Consider the following 19,523-nt stretch of genomic DNA (forward strand, 5'->3'; position numbering starts at 1 on the left):
CAGGTCTGTCACTGGGATTCAAATCTTACTTTTGAAACAGTATGAGTTATATTACTGAGATTCAGATATTACTTGTGAAATAGTATAAGTGATATAAGTGAGATTACTTTAGGACCAGCACAAGGGATATCAGTGAGATTGAGCTTTTAGTTCAGCTGACATACAGGAATATCGGGAGATAGGCCTACAGCCATACCATCGTGTATCCCTCTAATAAAGCATCTAAAACATGGCTGGGCTAGGTATGAGAGAAGAGCTGGGAAAACAAACTTGTGCCTGGGAGTGGTGTTGCTGGGTTAGAGATGCTACTGTACGGTAAAGGTTCTAACCACTCTTCTCCCTCCTTTCCAACCTCCTGTTCCTGTACCTGGGCCATCCAGTTAGCCATCCTGGTGCCCTGTCACCACACCTCTGGTGACAGAGCCCTTGCTAGGGCAGTTCCTAAACGGAGTCCTGCCCAGCCCCCTGAGCCTACATCACAGTCAGAGCTGTGCATATAGGAGTCTGCACGATTCGCTCAGGAACAGTATGAGAGGAAGGGGCCAGTTTTCATTGGTTCCTTCAGGAAGGGTGGAGGATTATTGGGGTGAGACTCACCAATGAGGCCGGAGTAGGCAAGCAGGCAGTCGGCGTAGTTCTCCTTCAGGCAGCCGGACAGGGAGCGATGCTCCGGCTGGCAGTTGGCGAAAAAGTCAGCGAGTCGCGACCTGAAAAGAACACACCGCAACAAGACAGCAGTGAACACCTATGGCCTGACCCCTGACCCCTGACCGCTGACCCCCCCAGAATGAACCAACCCACAGACGGCTACAACTAGCATGCATTAGCCCTGCGGTGAGTACAGTGCTCCGTACACTCGTGGTGTGAAACTGGCGTTGGGTTTTGTTTAAAACATCCATCTCTGAGCCCCAGTAAACGGCTCTGCGCTGGGACTGTGGCTGTAACCGCAGGACAGGGACTGCGACAGCGCGACAGGGACTGCCGCCTTTAAACCCTCACGCGGGGAAACTAAAACAAAATAAACGCCATTAACAAGAACGACAAACAAGAGTGTAAAAATGTCCGCGTAAACCTCAGCAAACCCCTGGAAACCCAAGTCTCATCTGCCGCCAAAAAGATTACCCTGCCGCTGTTGAATTTTCATGATATTGTGTGGAAAGAACCCTGGGGCCCAGGTCCAAACAGACCTCATTTATTTGCACTAATTCTTCCTTGGAATCCCACAGTGCACTGCTCTGGAAGTGGCTGCAGCTGTCTGCGATTCAGCCGAGTCATTATCACCCACTCTCAAATCAAGCCCCATTCACCTCCATCAACCATATGCAATCTAACAGAATATACGTTTATATACCATAATGTCATAAAGTCTGCTAATCATTACCCAAGGTGACATTTATACAGTCTGAGGTTGGAGTATGCACACACACAGGTTCATAAAATGCATTAGCCTTGGTTTCATGTTTTCTCCCTGGAAATGCCAGGGGAGTTTGGAATGATGATTTATCTGCTATGTGTTTCCGCTTTAATCCTTTATTTGCCTCCCAATTGATGATGATACTCTGGCATCTGAGTGGAGAAATTCAGTCTCCTGTGATATTCTTCCAGGCAATTACAGCATGTTTATTTTACAAGCCTTGGTCTAATGTGATTGGGAAAGGTTTGTTAACACTTCCGAACGCTGAACGTCCTGTCAGACTGAGTTAGCTCATGTTGCCCTCACTGTCTGCCTAACACCTTCGATCGCCTGGAAACTCCCTTGCACTGTCCCACTGCCGATTAAAACCTACACCACATCGCAGATTACAACCTGCACCATGTTGTAGATTAAACCTTCACCACACGTCATTAAAACCAGATTAAACCTACACCACACTGCATTAAAACCAGATTAAACCTACACCACACTGCATTAAAACCAGATTAAACCTATACCACACTGCATTTAAACCAGATTAAACCTACACCACACTGCATTAAAATCTGCACTGTACTGCAGATTAAACCTACACCACACCATATTAATACATACACCACACTGCCGATTACAACCTACACCACACAGGAGATTAAAACCTACACCACTTAAACGAGAGACCACAAACAGAGGTCTTCCAGACAAAGCCCATATCTTTGCAAACTCGGGGGCTGGCTAATGGGCAGTTATCTCGTCTCTCTGACTCCTTGGCATGAATGAATTATGGAGTGACAAGCCAGAGGTTTGTAAACAAACAAAAAGCTTGAGGAAAAAAAAGACAAGAAAAATAAATCCATGTCCTCAGAAATTTCTGAGATGTCACTGAGGGCATTCAAAAAATAAATATATTTGTTGTGCAGCTTGTGATCCATCATTCACAATAGTATTAAACATCCAAACAACATGAGATAATCATATCTATGTTGTCATGATCTTCATCTTTCTATCAGTATTCTTGTCTGAAGTGGAGACAGTGCTCTCCTCCAATGATGGAACTACTGAAACAAAACCTAAGACTGCACTCATTCCTCAGTTGCAGGGATAGCCCAGAAACATGCCTCTTCATAGGGCCATTTGTGATGGATCAAAGGAACGGTCTCACCTGCACGTACAGTTTGCCTCATAGCAGACCTACCGGAAAGACTCAACCGTAGCTGGCCTTTTTGCACTCACCTGCAGATGTAGTTGGTCTTGCAGGAGGCCTGAAGAGACAGGCAGTTGGGCTTCTCCTTGTCCTCGTAGGAGCAGACGGGGACGATGGTCTGGCGGCGGCGCTCGGTGCAAGCCGATTGGTCGGTGGGCGGGCAGGAGCAGTAGAGCATGCCGTAGCTGTGCTTGGGCGGGACCTTGTCGAAGAACTGCCGCAGGGCCTTGTGGCACTTGCGCTTGTTGCAGACCTCGGCGGTGGAGACGCGGCTGGTGCAGGGGCTGATGTAGGCCGAGCGGTACTTCTTACACGTGTCGTTCAGGTTGCACGCCTTCGCCGCGTTCAGACAGTTATTCTCCTTCGTCACCGCGGGCTCACCTGCCAATACAAGAATAAGCGCTTTGAGGAGTTTGTACGTACGCACACACACGCGCACACGCACACACATACGCACTTAGGTTTAGTTTCTTAGGATGATATTTCATCCCTTTTACGAATGCATTTGATCAGCATTTACATTTGATGTACTTGGATCATATTTAGCCAGCCACAGTATCTCTGTCAGCCAGCTCACACATTGCAGCCACTCTGCGTTGCGAGCTGATGCCAGGCGTGCATTTGCGAGATTGCGAGAGACTGGGCCAGCATGCTTCCTTTATGAAAGCAGTCTGAGCCCCCTCTTCCTTTCCCTCTCTGACCCATATTATTTATTTTCTGTCAGTTTGGAACAGCCAGTCCCGCTCTTAAGCCTAGCTCGCTGCTGCAGTGTCCTCCGTCAAGTCAGCAGAGTGCAGACGCTCGCCTCTAAAATGCCTGCTGTCAGCAGCTGCTTCTTCTCATTCTGGAGTCCACCAGCTGAGCTGGACAGTCACTGCTCTGCAGAGGCAGTGCACACTTAATGGTGCAGATGCAGCACACTTGATGTGCAGGTAGTGCACACTTGATGCACAGGTGCAGCACACTTGATGTGCAGGTACTGCACACTTGATGCACAGGTGCAGCACACTTGATGTGCAGGTAGTGCACAGTGGATGAACAGGTGCAGCACACTTGATGTGCAGGAAGTGCACACTTGATGCACACAAGGCCATACAGCCTTGGCATTGGTGCTGTAACGATTCCACATCAGTGAGGTCTTTGTTAAATTAAAGCCCACAGTTTTAACAGGATGAGACGCACTCTGACCCCCTGAAACCACATTCCTTCTCAAACACCATACACATTAGCCATTACCATAAGGCATCATACAGCTGCTTTCTATGCAATTTGGTTTCATCTGCCATTTTGGGTGAAGGGCTACATTCACCTGATACGTAGGAATGTAAGACACAAAGATAAGAGCAATAAGACCCTCTTTTCCCAAATCAAATGGCACAGCTCACTGGAATTTCTCCACATGGTGCAAATACTGTACATAACTGGAACAGAGTCTGGAGCCATCAAAGAACATGATGCCAAAGGTTATTCATACGTTGCATATTCCTAATTGTCTGCTTTCTTACAGAGACCCAATTAACTTATGTTTCTGGAGAAGGTGTAGTGACATCAGTCATTTTTATTTAATGAGCACCAATCGCTTATTTCTTGAGGACTGGAACTGGGATGAAAAGGGTGCAGTTTGGGCAGCTAAAATAGCATGAACAGACTTGAAAGAGTAGCAGATGTGACAGGTTATCTGGTCCAAACCCCCAGGAGCGGTACCGCATGGTGGCACACTCCCTGGCACTCTCTCCCGGCCCCCGGCCCGACCCGACTCTCACGTCAGAACTCATGTCCCTCTGGGAGGTGGAGGCTGTCCTTTCTAAAGGTCACAGTGGGGTGGGGGGGGGAGGGGTGCGATGGGTCCTGGCGTGGGAAGGTCACAGGGCGGGGTGACAGAGGGTCTCTGTGTCTCTGCTATGCCTTCGGGGTGAGCTTTGGACAGGATGTCGCTTTCTGGAAGCGTCAGCAGATGTGTACGGAAGCTGTGGACGGAGTCGTGCAGTTATCTGTGCAGTGCGTGCGGTTACTGACTGTGGGGACAGACCCGCTGTGTTAGTGCGCTACCTGCAGGGGGAGCTACAGAGAGAACCTTCCTGTTTCTGCCCCACGTCTGCAGGTATTAACAGCTGACAGAAACGTGAGGCATCTCGGCTGTGTCCGCGAGCGGGAGCTGCGCGTGCGAGCCTGAATTATGCATTAGTGTGAGAATGTTATGAAAATGTTAAACGCGCACTTATTCCTGCTGCTTAGCGATGCATGGTTTGTTAAATCCCTTGAAGAGGCTGAATATTTCCAGTGTGCTCTGCTAATGTTAAGTTCTTTCCAGCTGTCACTTTAAAATGCTTTCAGTGTCACTATTCTGCACCACATTCTGTCCATTTTAGAATGTAACGGTAATTTAAAACAAACAAGAACATTGTGCCAAGAACTGCACAGGCAATTTTTCCAGAATAATTTCCATTGAATAATGTCAATTGTCAGTATTTCTTATTAATTTGACAACTGCTCACCGTCTCTTTGTCTTTCAGAAGATGCCATAATTAATTCATAGTGATGGATTTATCAGCTGCATGAACAGTGTGACCCATTAATGTCAATAAATGATAGAAATTATTTGTCATAGTAACAGATTCCTTTGAATAAATGCTATTTTATTTAATTTTGAAATTTAAACTGCAGTCATTAGACAAGAAAAATAAAAACTGCGCTGACAGAGAATGTGTCACGCTTAAAAAAAAAAAAAAAATCACCGCACGGGGGATGTCAAACCACGGGCCCCAGAAACCTCCGATTTAATTGGCTTACTTTGAACAGTCTAAAGAGAAGCTTTGAAGACATGGACACTGAGCTTTAATTCCACTTAAATCTCTTACAGCAAGAAACACCAAGCCACTCTTATTCTCTCACCTTCCATCACACGATCTGTAGATACAAGCATAGACATTTAGTTAGATTTTTAACTGGTGTAGTAACATTTTCAATATAAAAAGGCAAGTTACTGTGCACCTACATATATGATATGTATATAACCAATAGTGGACAGGCACAGAGACATGGACTTCAACAATCCTCTAACAATACCCCCACCCGCTTTAGCATATACACCCGCACATTGCACCATTTACAGTGGTCATGCTAGCCCATGGAATGCTGCGTCTTTGGAACATAGTACTGTAAGTAAAATCAGTGCTTTACACTAATTCTCTTGCGTTATCATAAAAAAATAAATATCTTTGCCATAATTTGCCAACTCATAATAATAACACAATAAATTCTTTGGTTCATAATTTTATTATGACACGTAACAGAATGGGAAGCAATAAGCTACAAATAAAGTTCTGGCATCCTGATCAAAACAAATTATTGCCTCACAGGCTAATAATAATTTTTAAAACCCTTAGTCTGATTTATATTATAATTTACTCATGTTGAGCAATCTAGTTACAGCTTGACATCTCGTTTTAGACTTTTCATTCAGATTAAGCACTTTTCATTTGAATCTGGCAATGCTACCAATGCACATTATTCATATTATGGTCATTTATGATTTTGGTGTCAGACACCAAAAAAACGATTAGCTCAAAGAAACAGGAGTATTTATTTTGTAGTGGTTCGAGTCTGGGTCGTCACCCTATGTAGCCTAATCTTAAATAAAGAATATCTGCATCAAGCAGGGGTATCTGAAATAGAGTAGGCGACCTGGGGATGCTGTAATCATTGTCACTCATTGTCTGAATCCAGTCTTAAATTATAGAGCAGAGTCTAGCAGTCAGACCGTCGCTTTCTAGTTTAGAACAAACTATGACCCGATAACATGAGAAGGAACCCATTTGAATTATCCTATAAAATTGGCTACACTATGAACTCAAAAGAAAATAATGATTTTATTATATGTCTTTTACTGTGTATTCCATTTGGCTGCAGCAGATTATGGTTTAATTATATATGAGAGAATGTATTTACTGGTTGAAATAGATATTGACCAATGGGGAGGTTTAATTATTACGATACTGAAGCAGTTATGGTTATGCAATCAGCAGGGAAATTCAGAAGAAAGGAAGAGGAAGAAAGAACATGTTAATTGTGTGTGGCTGTATTAAGTCCCATCTTACATTTGTGTGTTTACATTAAATCAGAGGGTGCTGGTGTTAATTGCTATAATGTTACGTTATGTGCTTGTAATATGTGTGTGTGTAATATACACATTTACACACAAAAATGGAAACACAGACTATACAAAAGAGACCTGGGCTGCCAAATAAAACTGGCAAAAAAATGCAGTGTGGAATCTCTCGGGTATAGATTCCCATCATACAGAAGAGGAGCCTAAACTGGTGGCGCCAGCATTTTTCTCCTGCAGTCATGATGATGTCAGAGTAAATATTATTACAAGGGTGATGGTGTTTCTGTTTAGTACTAATTCTCTAGAATGGAGTTAATTTTATGCATACCATGCCAAACTGCCCTAAAATCTAAAAAGTAAATAGAGTATCAAGCAGTAGACACTGACCAGGCGAGCAGGAATAGAAAGAAAGCAACTGATTTCGACATAGTTAATTATTGTAGAGGCTGACAATCTATGGCCATTGTGGTCATTTCTGTGGTAAACCCTGAAACACAGAAGTACAGGGTTTACTGTTTACCCCTAAATCACGGCACGTCTGCCATCCCTATATATATTTAAATCGACATGATAAAAAAATACACTTGGCATTTCTGTTCTCATGATATATTGACAAGGCGGTGTTTCAGTCTAAGCCCAGGATTAATAATATATTAATAATCCTTTATTAGCCTGTGTTTAAATGATCAAGGTTAATCATAAAGGTGATTTATTGAGGTGATATGTGCCGCTGGATTGCACGTGTGACTCTTGTCCTCGGGACTTCCCATTAGGAAATAACTCATCTCAGCGCCCCGCTCTAAGCCCCTGCGCCATGACAGCCCACTCAGAAAGATTTGCCACAGCCGTGTTACATGCTCCGGCATTACAGCTGTCAGAGGGAACAACAAATGGGCACAAACGCTGCCTCAACGCTCCCGCAACGTTCCCTCGGCAGCGCATCGAGGGGCGGTGCGCAAAGCGTCGAACGCGCGCTGACGCGATCAGTGTAATCATATCGAAACAGAACTGTGTGTGTGCTCGTGTGCGTGTTGTGGCGCCCCGATCCCTTATCGGTGCTCCCCACGAGACCACCAGGACGGCCGAGCCCATCGACACCGGCGGCCGCTGGGAAAAGTGGTGAGTGGGCGGTACCTAGCAAACCCCTGTCTAGAGACGTTCAGGACCCTGGACAGCCCCCGGCAGACCAACTGAGGCGACAACCGGCAGCACCATGGACAGGGCTGCAGCAGAGGGAAGGTAGGTGGAATTTTCCACTCTGCCACACACCTGAAGCTGCTTGCGGGATTGGCTGCCGGCGCCCACCTGAAGCTGCTTGTACTAACGAGCAGGCAGGCTTATATAGAGCAGCACAACCCAAGGAAGGAGAGAGTTGCTGGGGCTGCCGTCGTAGCCACGCCGGACGACTCTACACCAGGAAGAGACTGGAAGCGGCTGTGGGCCAACTCGCTTGAAACAGAGGATCACCAGCCGGCAGCCGGAGCAAGGAACCGGAACCGGACCCGGATCGGGCTGACCACGCCCTGTCCCCCTTAACCTACTTCTTTTTTTCGTTTCTCTCCAGAAGAGGCTGTGAAGACCTGGAGCGGAACCCTGATACCCCGACCGGGAAGACTTTTTAGTTGTTTTTGGCTCCCCCTACCTCTACCCCCACTCATTATAATTATTAAAGACCTTTTTTTAAACACTACCTCTGCCTCACCGTGCTGGTTCTTCCGTCACTCAACCCCCCGTTGGCTGAGAGAGTTCACACATGGTGGAGGATGCGGGCATGCTAACTCCACGCTACGGGGTGACGGAACCAGACAGAAACCAGCTTTAAAAAAAAAAAAAAAAAAAATTTTTTTTTTGTAAAATGGAGGAGGCCATTAAGGCTGTGCTGCAGACGCAGAAGACGCTGGAGGCAGCCATGGCGGCCCTGGTCACCCGCCCGTCAGAGAACAAACTGACGCCGCGGGATGTACTGACAAAAATGACTCCTGAGGATGACGTAGAAGCCTACCTCGAGTTGTTTGAACGTACCGCCCACCGAGAAGGCTGGGCCCGGGGAGACTGGGGGGGCATCTTGGCGCCGTTTCTGATCGGGGAGGCCCAGAAAGCCTGCCGGGACCTGACCGATGCAGAGGCCGCCAACTACAACCACCTCAAAGCAGCCATTCTGGCGCAGTATGGCTATAGCTTGCCGGCTAAAGCCCAGCGGTTCCACCAGTGGGCCTATAGCCCCAGCCAGCCAGCGAGAGCCCAAGTGACAGCCCTGAGCCGCATCACCCGGAGCTGGCTGGTGGAAGGAGATGGTCCCGCCCTATTGGATCGAGTGGTGCTGGACCGGTGCATCCGGGCCCTGCCCCCGGATGCGAAGAGGTATGTTGCCCAACAGGGCCCCCGAACACTAGAACTATTAATTGCCCTATTGGAGAATCACCAGGTCACGCAGGAGATGCTGCGGACCAGCCGACCCGACACGGTAAGAGGGACAGCCGGGGGATACAGGCTGGAGAAAGGCCCCGCCCGGAGAATGGCTGAACCCCTGGAGCCGCGACCGCTTGGGCGCCCTACAGCGCCCCCAAGGGGACCCCCGGAAAGACGCAGGTGCTATACCTGTGGAAGAGAAGGTCACCTTGCCCGGGATTGCCCCGACCGGGATGAGCCCATGCCCACCGCAGATACGTCGGAGCCCCCGGTGTTCCCGTGCCGATACATCACCACCTGCTGGGCACATGAGGGAGCCAGAGCCCCAACATTTCCGGTAACCATCGGCGGACGGGATACCGAGGCCCTACTTGACTCGGGCAGTATGGTGACCCTCATCCGGCCGGAGTTTGCGGGGGACTCCCGAGGTAAGGCAATTGCCGTGGCCTGTATTCACGGGGACACTAAGCAGTATTTCACGGCTGACATTATGATGACCACCCCCCGAGGCTCGGTGGCCGTCCGGGCAGGAGTCGTGGAGAACCTGCCCGTCCCTGTACTGGTGGGCCGGGACTGTGCTGTATTTGGTAGGTACTGGAAGGAGTCTCCAGCGAACCTCGAACCAGAGGGCAGGCGCAGACCCCAGAAGAGGCGACCCCAGCGCACCGAAGGGGGTACTCAACCGGCCTGGGCTGGCCTCTCGGGGGACAACCAGGCAGGACCGACGGATGCTGCGGGTGAGGGGAGGCCACAACCCGGCCGTACCAAGGAGACCACCGCCACCGCATCAGAGGCCGTAGCCGAGAACCCCGTCGGCCTGGAGGAGGTAGGCTCGGATGAGACCTTCACTGAGTTTGCACCACAGCCAGGGAGCCAGACCGGGGAGCAGGGTCGCTTTGGAACCGCGCAGCTGCAGGACCCCAACCTGACACAGGCCTGGAGGGACGTCCAGAAGATCGATGGGCAGTTACTACCGGGGGTAAGTGAAACAACCTACCCATATTTTATGAGTGAGCAGGGGTTATTATATAGAGTATCCCAGGTCAAGGAAGAGATGGTTAACCAGCTGTTAGTCCCCAAGACTTACATTTCAAAGGTCCTGTACCTCGCCCACACCCACCTCCTGGGGGCCCACTTGGGATCGGAGAAGACATATGAACGCATAATCGCACGGTTCTACTGGCCCGGAGTGAAGAGGGCCGTCGAGGAGTACTGTCGCCACTGTGCTGAGTGCCAGCTCCACAGCCCCAAGGTGAAGTATAAAAACCCCCTGATCCCTCTACCCATCATAGAGGTCCCCTTCCACCGCATCGCCATGGACATCGTGGGCCCCCTTCCAAGGTCCAGCCGGGGGCACAAATATATCCTGGTCATCATGGACTACGCTACCCGGTTCCCAGAAGCCATTCCGTTGCGGACGGCCACCGGGAAAGCTGTAGCCCGAGAACTGTTCCTGCTGTTCAGCCGGGTGGGTATCGCGTCGGAGATACTCACCGACCAGGGGTCCTGCTTCATGTCCACCGTAATGAAGGCGATGTGCCACCTGCTGAAGGTGAAGCAGGTGAGGACTTCCGTCTATCACCCGCAGACCGACGGGTTGGTAGAGCGGTTTAACCATACCTTGAAACAGATGATGAGAAAAATGATCGAAATAGATGGTAAAGACTGGGACCAACTGTTACCATACCTCATGTTTGCCATTCGTGAAGTACCTCAGGCGTCTACAGGGTTTTCACCATTTGAGCTGCTGTATGGGCGGCGACCCCGAGGATTGTTGGACCTGGCCAAGGAAACATGGGAGCGCCAACCTTCGCGACACAGCACGGTCATCGAGCACGTGGAGCAGATGCACCGACGGATGGCCCAGATCTGGCCCATGGTCCGGGAAAACATGCAGCAGGCACAGCAGGCCCAGGCCCGGGTATACAATCGTGGAGCTCAGGTGAGAGAATTCCAGCCGGGCGATAAAGTGATGGTCTTAGTCCCCACCCACGAGTGTAAATTTTTGGCTAAATGGCACGGGCCATACGAAGTGGTTGAGAGAACCGGGCCTGTCAACTATAAAGTCAGCCAACCGGGACGCCGCCGTCACACCCAAATATACCACATAAACTTGTTAAAACGTTGGTATGAAACTGAACAACCGCCGGCACAGGCCCTATCTGCTCACGTCTCCCCGCAGGGCACCCCTGAGGTAACGATGGGAAAGCAGCTGACGGGCCACCAGCTCCAAGATCTCCGAGAACTTCTGGAACGGAATCGGGATGTGTTCTCGAAGCTCCCAGGCCGGACCTCCATCATAGCCCACCACATCACCACAGAACCCGGAAAGAAGGTTAGGCTGAGGCCGTACCGGATCCCTGAGGCCCAGCGTGATACCATCCGGGAAGAGGTCAGGCAAATGTTAGAGATGGGGATCATTGAAGAGTCCCGCAGCTCGTGGAGCAGCCCAATAGTCATTGTCCCCAAACCCGACGGGAGCCTGCGGTTTTGCAATGACTTCAGGAAGCTAAATGAGATCTCACGTTTTGACGCTTACCCCATGCCCAGGGTCGATGAGCTGATCGAGAGGCTGGGACCAGCTCGATTCCTCAGCACGTTGGATCTCACCCGTGGGTATTGGCAAGTTCCCCTTTCCCCCCAGGCCAAGGAGAAGACGGCCTTTGTGACGCCGGATGGTCTCTTCCAGTACCGGGTCCTACCGTTTGGGATCCACGGAGCCCCGGCAACCTTCCAGCGGCTCATGGATCAGATCCTCCGGCCTCATCAGGAGTATGCGGCGGCGTACCTGGACGACATCGTGGTCCACAGTGCAGATTGGAGAACCCACTTGGGCAGGCTAGAGGCGGTGCTGGGGGCCCTCCGGGAGGCCGGCCTGACGGCCAACGCAACCAAATGCCGCCTGGGATTGGAGGAGGCGGATTACTTAGGATACACCGTCGGAAGAGGGTGTGTGAAACCCCAATCCACCAAGGTGGAAGCCATCGCGACGTGGCCCAAGCCCCAGACGCAAAAGCAGGTGAGAACCTTCCTGGGCTTAGTTGGGTATTACCGTCAATTCATTCCAAATTTTGCCGCCATAGCAGCCCCCCTGCATGACTTGACTTCCAAGAGTCGAAGCAACCGAGTCGGCTGGACGGAGGAAGCTGACGGTGCCTTCGAAACCCTGCGACAAGCCCTCTGCAGCGAACCGGTTCTGGTGACTCCGGTCTTCGATCAGACCTTCGTACTCCAAACGGACGCTTCCATTGTGGGGATAGGCGCCGTTCTCTCACAGATCCGGGAGGGGGCCGAGCATCCGGTAACGTACATCAGCCGTAAGCTCTTAAAACATGAGCGTAACTATGCCACAGTTGAAAAAGAATGTTTAGCTGTCAAATGGGCGATGGACAAGTTGCGGTACTACTTACTGGGTAGGGAGTTTGTACTGATCACTGACCATGCCCCACTCAAATGGATGGCAGTGAATAAAAATAGTAACGCCCGTGTTACTAGGTGGTTTCTGGGGCTACAGTCTTTCCGATTCAGGGTGGAACATCGAGCCGGGAAGCTACACGGGAATGCTGATGCCCTGTCCAGACGGGAGGAATGCCTATGGACGGGCGCTCCAGGGAATGGCATGGAGCTGAGGGAAGGGGTATGTGGCGCCCCGATCCCTTATCGGTGCTCCCCACGAGACCACCAGGACGGCCGAGCCCATCGACACCGGCGGCCGCTGGGAAAAGTGGTGAGTGGGCGGTACCTAGCAAACCCCTGTCTAGAGACGTTCAGGACCCTGGACAGCCCCCGGCAGACCAACTGAGGCGACAACCGGCAGCACCATGGACAGGGCTGCAGCAGAGGGAAGGTAGGTGGAATTTTCCACTCTGCCACACACCTGAAGCTGCTTGCGGGATTGGCTGCCGGCGCCCACCTGAAGCTGCTTGTACTAACGAGCAGGCAGGCTTATATAGAGCAGCACAACCCAAGGAAGGAGAGAGTTGCTGGGGCTGCCGTCGTAGCCACGCCGGACGACTCTACACCAGGAAGAGACTGGAAGCGGCTGTGGGCCAACTCGCTTGAAACAGAGGATCACCAGCCGGCAGCCGGAGCAAGGAACCGGAACCGGACCCGGATCGGGCTGACCACGCCCTGTCCCCCTTAACCTACTTCTTTTTTTCGTTTCTCTCCAGAAGAGGCTGTGAAGACCTGGAGCGGAACCCTGATACCCCGACCGGGAAGACTTTTTAGTTGTTTTTGGCTCCCCCTACCTCTACCCCCACTCATTATAATTATTAAAGACCTTTTTTTAAACACTACCTCTGCCTCACCGTGCTGGTTCTTCCGTCACTCAACCCCCCGTTGGCTGAGAGAGTTCACAGTGTGTGTACGGGTGTGTGTGTGTGTATGTGTTTCGGTGTGTGTATATACTGAATATATGTGTGCATGTGTGCGTGCGTGCGCGTGTGCGTGCGTGCGCGTGTGTGTGTGATCACACTAGTGGTGCCTTCATCAGCACCCACAAATTACTCTGGATAAACAATCCAGAGCCCTTTACCGCAAGCCCCTTACAACTGCTACTACTGCTGCTACTATTCCTGTTGCTGCTGCTACTACTGCTATGCCTGCTACTACTCCTACTGCTGCTGCTGCTGATGCTGATGCTACTACTAACTGCCCCTATAAACAGAAAGCCATACCCCCAATCACTACCACGACTCCTCCATGCTGGCATGCGCACAGTTGCCCCCCTCCCCACGCCCCACCAGGGCTACTCCAACCTTCCTGAACCACCTGTTCCTCCCCCCTGATTTGGCAACTGCACTTGAAAAACTCTGATAACTAAGTTAATGAGTGCCTGCGCTGTCAGGGAAAGAAAGCGGAATCAAATATTGTCGGGATAGACTCTCTTGATGAGTGTTTGGCTGAACAGCTGCGTGTCCTTGTGATGTGGTGCATGGTGGAGTGTGGAAGGTGTAATTATCCACTCCGATAAGGGCCCTGAGGTTCATCTCCACCTCCTCTTACCTCCGCTGTGAAGGACTAGATTAGATCTGGATAAATTCCTAACCCAAAGGTTAATGGCAAAATCAAAAAGTAATTGCTTATATGGCAGGTGCTTATAACAGAAACCCACACTCCTTTGATAAACACAAAAGATTTGTTTTTTTTTTTTACTTTCACAGGCTGAGCAATTTGTGATCAGTGGAGGGTCAAAGATTTGATTAAATCTGGGTAGTAATTGTAACCTGATGTGAGTTTGCGTAATGGCTGCTGAAGTCGCCTCCGTCTCCCCCCTCCCTCTTTGAGCGGAGGGGGGAGACAAGTGACAAAGAAATAGTTGCCGCGTATAAATACCCAGCAGACAGATAGATAATGACTGTAAATGAACAGAAGGGAACCATTAAAAAACCATTGGAATATAAATCCAGTTTGCGTACCCATCTGCCGGCTGGTGCAAAGCGGCGCAGATGTGAGTCTTTAGGTGAGGAAGGATGGGGCCCGTGAGCGCGTCCGTCATCCCCACAGAGCGCACGCACGGGAGCAGAGAGCACGGGCGCCATCGCCCAATCACACCACGGAGATCCATCTCCTCTCTCCACTTAACTAAATAAATAAATTAAAATCAGGGTGACACGGTCAAAGTGGACGTGAGAGAACAAAACCGAGTGGTGGTCAGTGATTTTTTTTTTGTAAAATGTTTGGCTCCTGATGAAGAAAATATAAAAGGAGATCAATTGCATTTGAAATCAGTGCATTTATATGTCTTTTTGATTTCCTGGTAGGTTTCTTAAAGTTCGGGCTGTGATTGACGGTACGATGTGCACTGAGAGGAAGAGTGAGTTTGTGATTTGATTGCAGGTGCAGCGGTGAGAGTGTTTGCGATGCAGCTGATGCACAGAGGAGTGGATTGTTAGGCTCTCACAGGATCTAAGTGCCCCGCTTCAGTACCAGATCCGGGGCATCTGAGTCACCTCATTGGCTCTCTCTGCGATACACTGGGGCTAAAGGCAGTCTAGAGGGGTATGTACAGTGTGTGCTGGTCATACACACATGAACTTGTCACACACTGGTCTATCTCTTTCTCTCTCGTTCACACCCACCTGCCCATCCACGCACGCGCGCACACACACACACACACGCACACACACAGCTATTTTGAACATCCAGCTGTGTGTATCAGTATACTTTGTGTTTGTAGCCTGGAATACCTGGGGGCTGCTAAGATGTGAACATCTGAACATAACCCTGTATCCTTACAGGTGTGCATCCCTCCTGTTCATCCCAGTAATGGCCACTCAGCAAGCTTTTAAAGCAGCAGTTCCCACTTGGCCTGATTAGCGCTAGCAGGCAGGATGCTGTGGGCCTTCATAATGGGCCAAAACCCAAAGTGCAGCAAAGGCAGAAAAACAACAGGGAATCATGGGAAGGAAGAAGCAGGAAGCCCCCAGCTTTGTTTTTGTTTTGTTTTTGTTGCCCCCCCGTCCTATTCCCCACACTGGAGCTTAATAATGTCACTGTTTCTCTGAACTGTGTCCCAATCCAATAACCCACATGGCAGCACAGCACATCAGATAATGCAGAACCACAGTAATTGATCCCTGCAGCATGTAAACCCATCCCCCTTCTCTCTCTCTCTCTGTCTCTCTCTCACACACACACACACACACACACACACGCGCCCCTCCAATTTGGCTCCTGCAGTCAACATGGCAAAAGCTGAATTTAAATGTCCCCGTTTGCCCTGGGGACAAGTCTCTGGTTGCAGACGTACACTGCTCCATGGATATTGCATTACGAAGAGATGAATTTCTTCTGTCGGTGGTTTCATTACCTATCAAGCAGCGGAGAGATCAGGCTGTAACAGGAGCCCCCCCACTGGGAAGGAGAGAGGAGAGAATGAGAGAGGGGCTCGCTTATGATGCCTGCAAATAACACCCCCTCGTTCCACTTAATGCAAAAACATCCGCTCTCTGATAAACCACGATGCATTACTGAAAGGGGCTGCCGATTGTCATCCCAGCATGGTGCTCAGTCAGCTCCTCAGACCAGAAACCAGAAGCATACCGCTGAGATTTAGCACAGAGCAAATCTGTTATACTACTAAATCTGAAATTATTAAGGTGAATGAATTGGTCTCTGTGGTCCTGTTGGCAGTCTTAAAGCTTATTGTATTGATGGTCTGCATATCTATTTGTGCGTGTGAGTGTGCGTGTGCGTATGTGTGTCTGTGTGTGTGTGCATACGTGTGTGTGTGTGCATTTGTGTGGATGAGCATACATACCTGAGGTGCGTAATAAACTAAACAACACACACACAGTTAATAATAAATTGTAATATATTTTTTTATATCTAAATTGAGACTTTTTAAAGTCAGTCTGAAGAAATCTCTTAATCCTACTTGCAAAGGTGTACCCCAGAGGTCCATCTTTGAACCACTGCTTTCCTTCTGAATCAGGTCGTTTGGTCCCTCAGTCTCTTTTTCAAGCGTTAATCCCTCCTCATACCTATAACTCATGGATCTCAGCCCACTTTTACCTCTTCTTCACACCAGTTCTTCACAAACCTTAAAAAACCAGTCTGTCTTTGTTATAACCTCGGACTAGCATGCAGTACTCTACATCTCTTCCATCTCATAGCATTGACCTGAAGTTTCCAGTTCAACCGCTTGCCAGCCAACCACCAACAAATCTGCCTGTTCCGAAGGACCAGCAGCCATCCAGCAATAGCTCCTCATGGTCGACTCTGCTTTTGTGGCTGAGAGAATCTGTCATGCCCAGTCGACCACCGCACACAGGAATGCCATGTCTTTATGCACTGAACCACAGTATGCTCATAACAACAGTGCATAAAGCCTGTGGGATTAAAATGGCAACAGCTGCAGACTAGGCAATAAAACAGAGCGTGCAATTACCTGACATTGCAATTAACAGCAAGGAAATGAACAGAAACAACGCTTGTGCTTTTCAGCTCCTGAAAAACGCTTCATCTCACTGTAATTGGTAGGTTGCTCTGTAGGTAATTGCAACTTAACATTAATTACTGATTTAATTAGCAATTTAATGTTGCGCTGTTGCCATGTTTTACCGTATTATAAGCCTCTTATCCTCAGCTGTAAAGTGCATTCAAAGTGCATTTATTTCAGTTTTTTTGGGTCATAATTGTATATCATTATGCTCAATATTGATGGGTACAGGAAATTCAGTCCGTCAATGTCAGACTCAGCCAGATGACATTTCACCTCTCATGTCAATCATTTTCAGTGTGACGATAGAAGAGAATCATGTGGTGCGCTAAAACCACATCTTTAACCTCTGGAAACATTAGGCACAGAGGAGGAAGCAAATACAAAAAAAGGCTTGCATCGAACTAAATACCACTACTGTAATAAATGGACCGGTAGCCACATAAAACAAATTCAGAATTGAATATCAAACAGCAGCCACGGAGAAAAGGCAAACACACACACTTCAGAAGGCACAGCATAGTTATAAATATTTTTTTCCGCATCAAAACTGACAGTGAAACAGTGGTTCTTGTGAAATATTAATTTTGAATTAATCCTGTGATATTTTCCAAATATCCCACATAAAACAAGCAGCTTATCCAAAGCATTGAGTTTTCATCATACACTACATCAAACACAAAGTTACAAGCGCCCAAAAACACCAACAATTAATAATTGAGTGAATAATGATGAGAATATCCCAATGTAATTCACTCTTCAAAGGCAGATCATGATTCATTGGATACTGCTGCCCTGGAGGACCATCAAACATATTGGAAATCAAATGCAAATACATTTGAATATCTGCTCAAATACGAAAAGACTCTCTTGATCTTCCTCTATTCTTTTTAAAATCATAGGGACAAAGGATGACCTGTTGAATATCTCCTAATCTTCCCATACAGAATCTGAAGGCAGGGGAAGTGTTTTTGAGTGAGAAGCATTTTAAACCTGGTCAGTACAGAGTGTGTATGACACACCGATTCACTGACGATTTTCAGATAAGGTGCAACAGTGATTCGGAGATCTACTGCTAACCTTCTGTGGTGTCTCTTTTCATACTTTCTTCCTATTGCCTCTGCCCTTTTTTCTCTTATCTTTTTCTCTCACTCTTTTTTTTTTGCATATTTCCCTTCTCTCTCTCCCTCCCTCCTTTTAAATCTTCCCCTGTCCGTCTCTTCTTTCCTCGCTCTCCTTTTCTCCCTTTCATCACTATCCTTCTCTTTTCCCTCATTCTCATTTTATCTCTCTCTGTCTTCCTCTTCCTTGTCCACCAGTTTGCAGGCAGATCTTGTTCGGCAGGGGCCTTCAAATTTAACCAATCGTATTCAGCCAATTCGATGACCATTCATGACCTAGGAAGCTGATCTTCTGGAACGTGGACATGTACACACTTTTTGTTGCAGGATATATGGTATCTGTCATTCACCACAGAGACGGGGTCTTTGATTGATGAGATTTATTCTCATATCTCATGTTTTCAACATTTTAAGCACGCCTCTAACCCAGTTCACTGCAATGGGCTTTTAATTGAGTGCCTGTGATGTGAGTTCGCAAGTGATGGATGCTTCCTGCCTTATTATTCTTGGCAGGAATGGGGCAAAGCACCACAGGTTTGGCAAGGACCCCAAAAACAGCACTTTAGACCATCCTTATAAGGAAACGGTGTGCTAGTTCCACTATATATCTCAGTCAGAGAAGGGAAGAGAATGAGAGAATGAGATGGGGGAGACTGGAGGAGGGTGACGGAGAAAGGATAAAAAGATAAGCAGAAAATGTGGGGGGGGGGTACTGATGGAGAGAGAGATCTTTTGGGAAGGAGAGCGCTCATTTAATGGTTCATATTTTGTTAAACATCAGGCTGTAAGCTATACAGCACTAGAGAGAGAGGGGCAGCTGTATTGCAGTGGAGTGGGAGATATTGAGGTACAGATTGATTGAGAAGGGAAGAGAGGGGGACAGCGACAGCGAGAGAGAGGGAGAGAGAGGGAAAGACAGAAAGACAGAGAGACTGGGTTGTTTGGGGCCATTAGCAGGGGCTGGAAGCAGCTGAGCGATATGTGGGATATGGGTGCCTAATTGCAGAAGATATCCATTTCCTGTGATATCCTCTCCCAGTGCTGAGGGAGGGAGGCAGGAGCAGAGGTTTCCAGGCAGAAAGCTTCTGGCTCAGGGTCCATCTCTCCACAACCCCCCCCCCCCCCTCCACCCCCCACCCCCCCAGCAGTGGCCCGTCCACACGGGAAACAGATCCGTACCTCCGCATCACCATTAGAGTAGAGCAAACTCACAGCCATGAGGTCACTACTAAATGAAATTACTTGATGACTTCACGGTCGTCCCAGGGTCACATGGAGCCAAATTACTTCCCCCCGCAATTATTCGTAACCCCCCACTGCCC

At 48.8% G+C, this 19,523-nt stretch overlaps 1 protein-coding gene and 1 long non-coding RNA gene across 9 annotated transcripts in view; one reads left to right on the forward strand and one right to left on the reverse strand.

Annotated features, from left to right (window-relative positions):
• LOC118218132 (GDNF family receptor alpha-1-like) overlaps positions 1-19,523 on the reverse strand; it is a 73,131-nt gene that overhangs the window by 16,708 nt on the left and 36,900 nt on the right. Inside the window, exons 4-5 of the mRNA XM_035400556.1 lie at positions 2,648-2,999; positions 598-707 (exon numbers count right to left, since the gene is read on the reverse strand). Of these exons, the coding sequence (XP_035256447.1) occupies positions 598-707; positions 2,648-2,999 (462 nt within the window). The remainder of the gene's footprint in view (positions 1-597; positions 708-2,647; positions 3,000-19,523) is intronic.
• Positions 1-19,523, forward strand: part of LOC118218133 — a 51,345-nt gene that overhangs the window by 9,050 nt on the left and 22,772 nt on the right. For 5 of the 8 annotated variants that reach the window (XR_004763371.1, XR_004763370.1, XR_004763373.1 and 2 more), the window contains exons 6-7: positions 381-834; positions 14,977-15,138. This is a non-coding gene — a long non-coding RNA (uncharacterized LOC118218133). Of the gene's footprint in view, positions 1-380; positions 835-14,976; positions 15,139-15,377; positions 19,331-19,523 lie in introns of those variants that run through there. The other 3 variants (XR_004763367.1, XR_004763369.1, XR_004763368.1) reach the window with 2 other exon arrangements.

Source organism: Anguilla anguilla, chromosome 18 (assembly GCF_013347855.1).
Source record: "Anguilla anguilla isolate fAngAng1 chromosome 18, fAngAng1.pri, whole genome shotgun sequence".
Taxonomy (NCBI): Eukaryota; Metazoa; Chordata; class Actinopteri; order Anguilliformes; family Anguillidae; genus Anguilla; species Anguilla anguilla.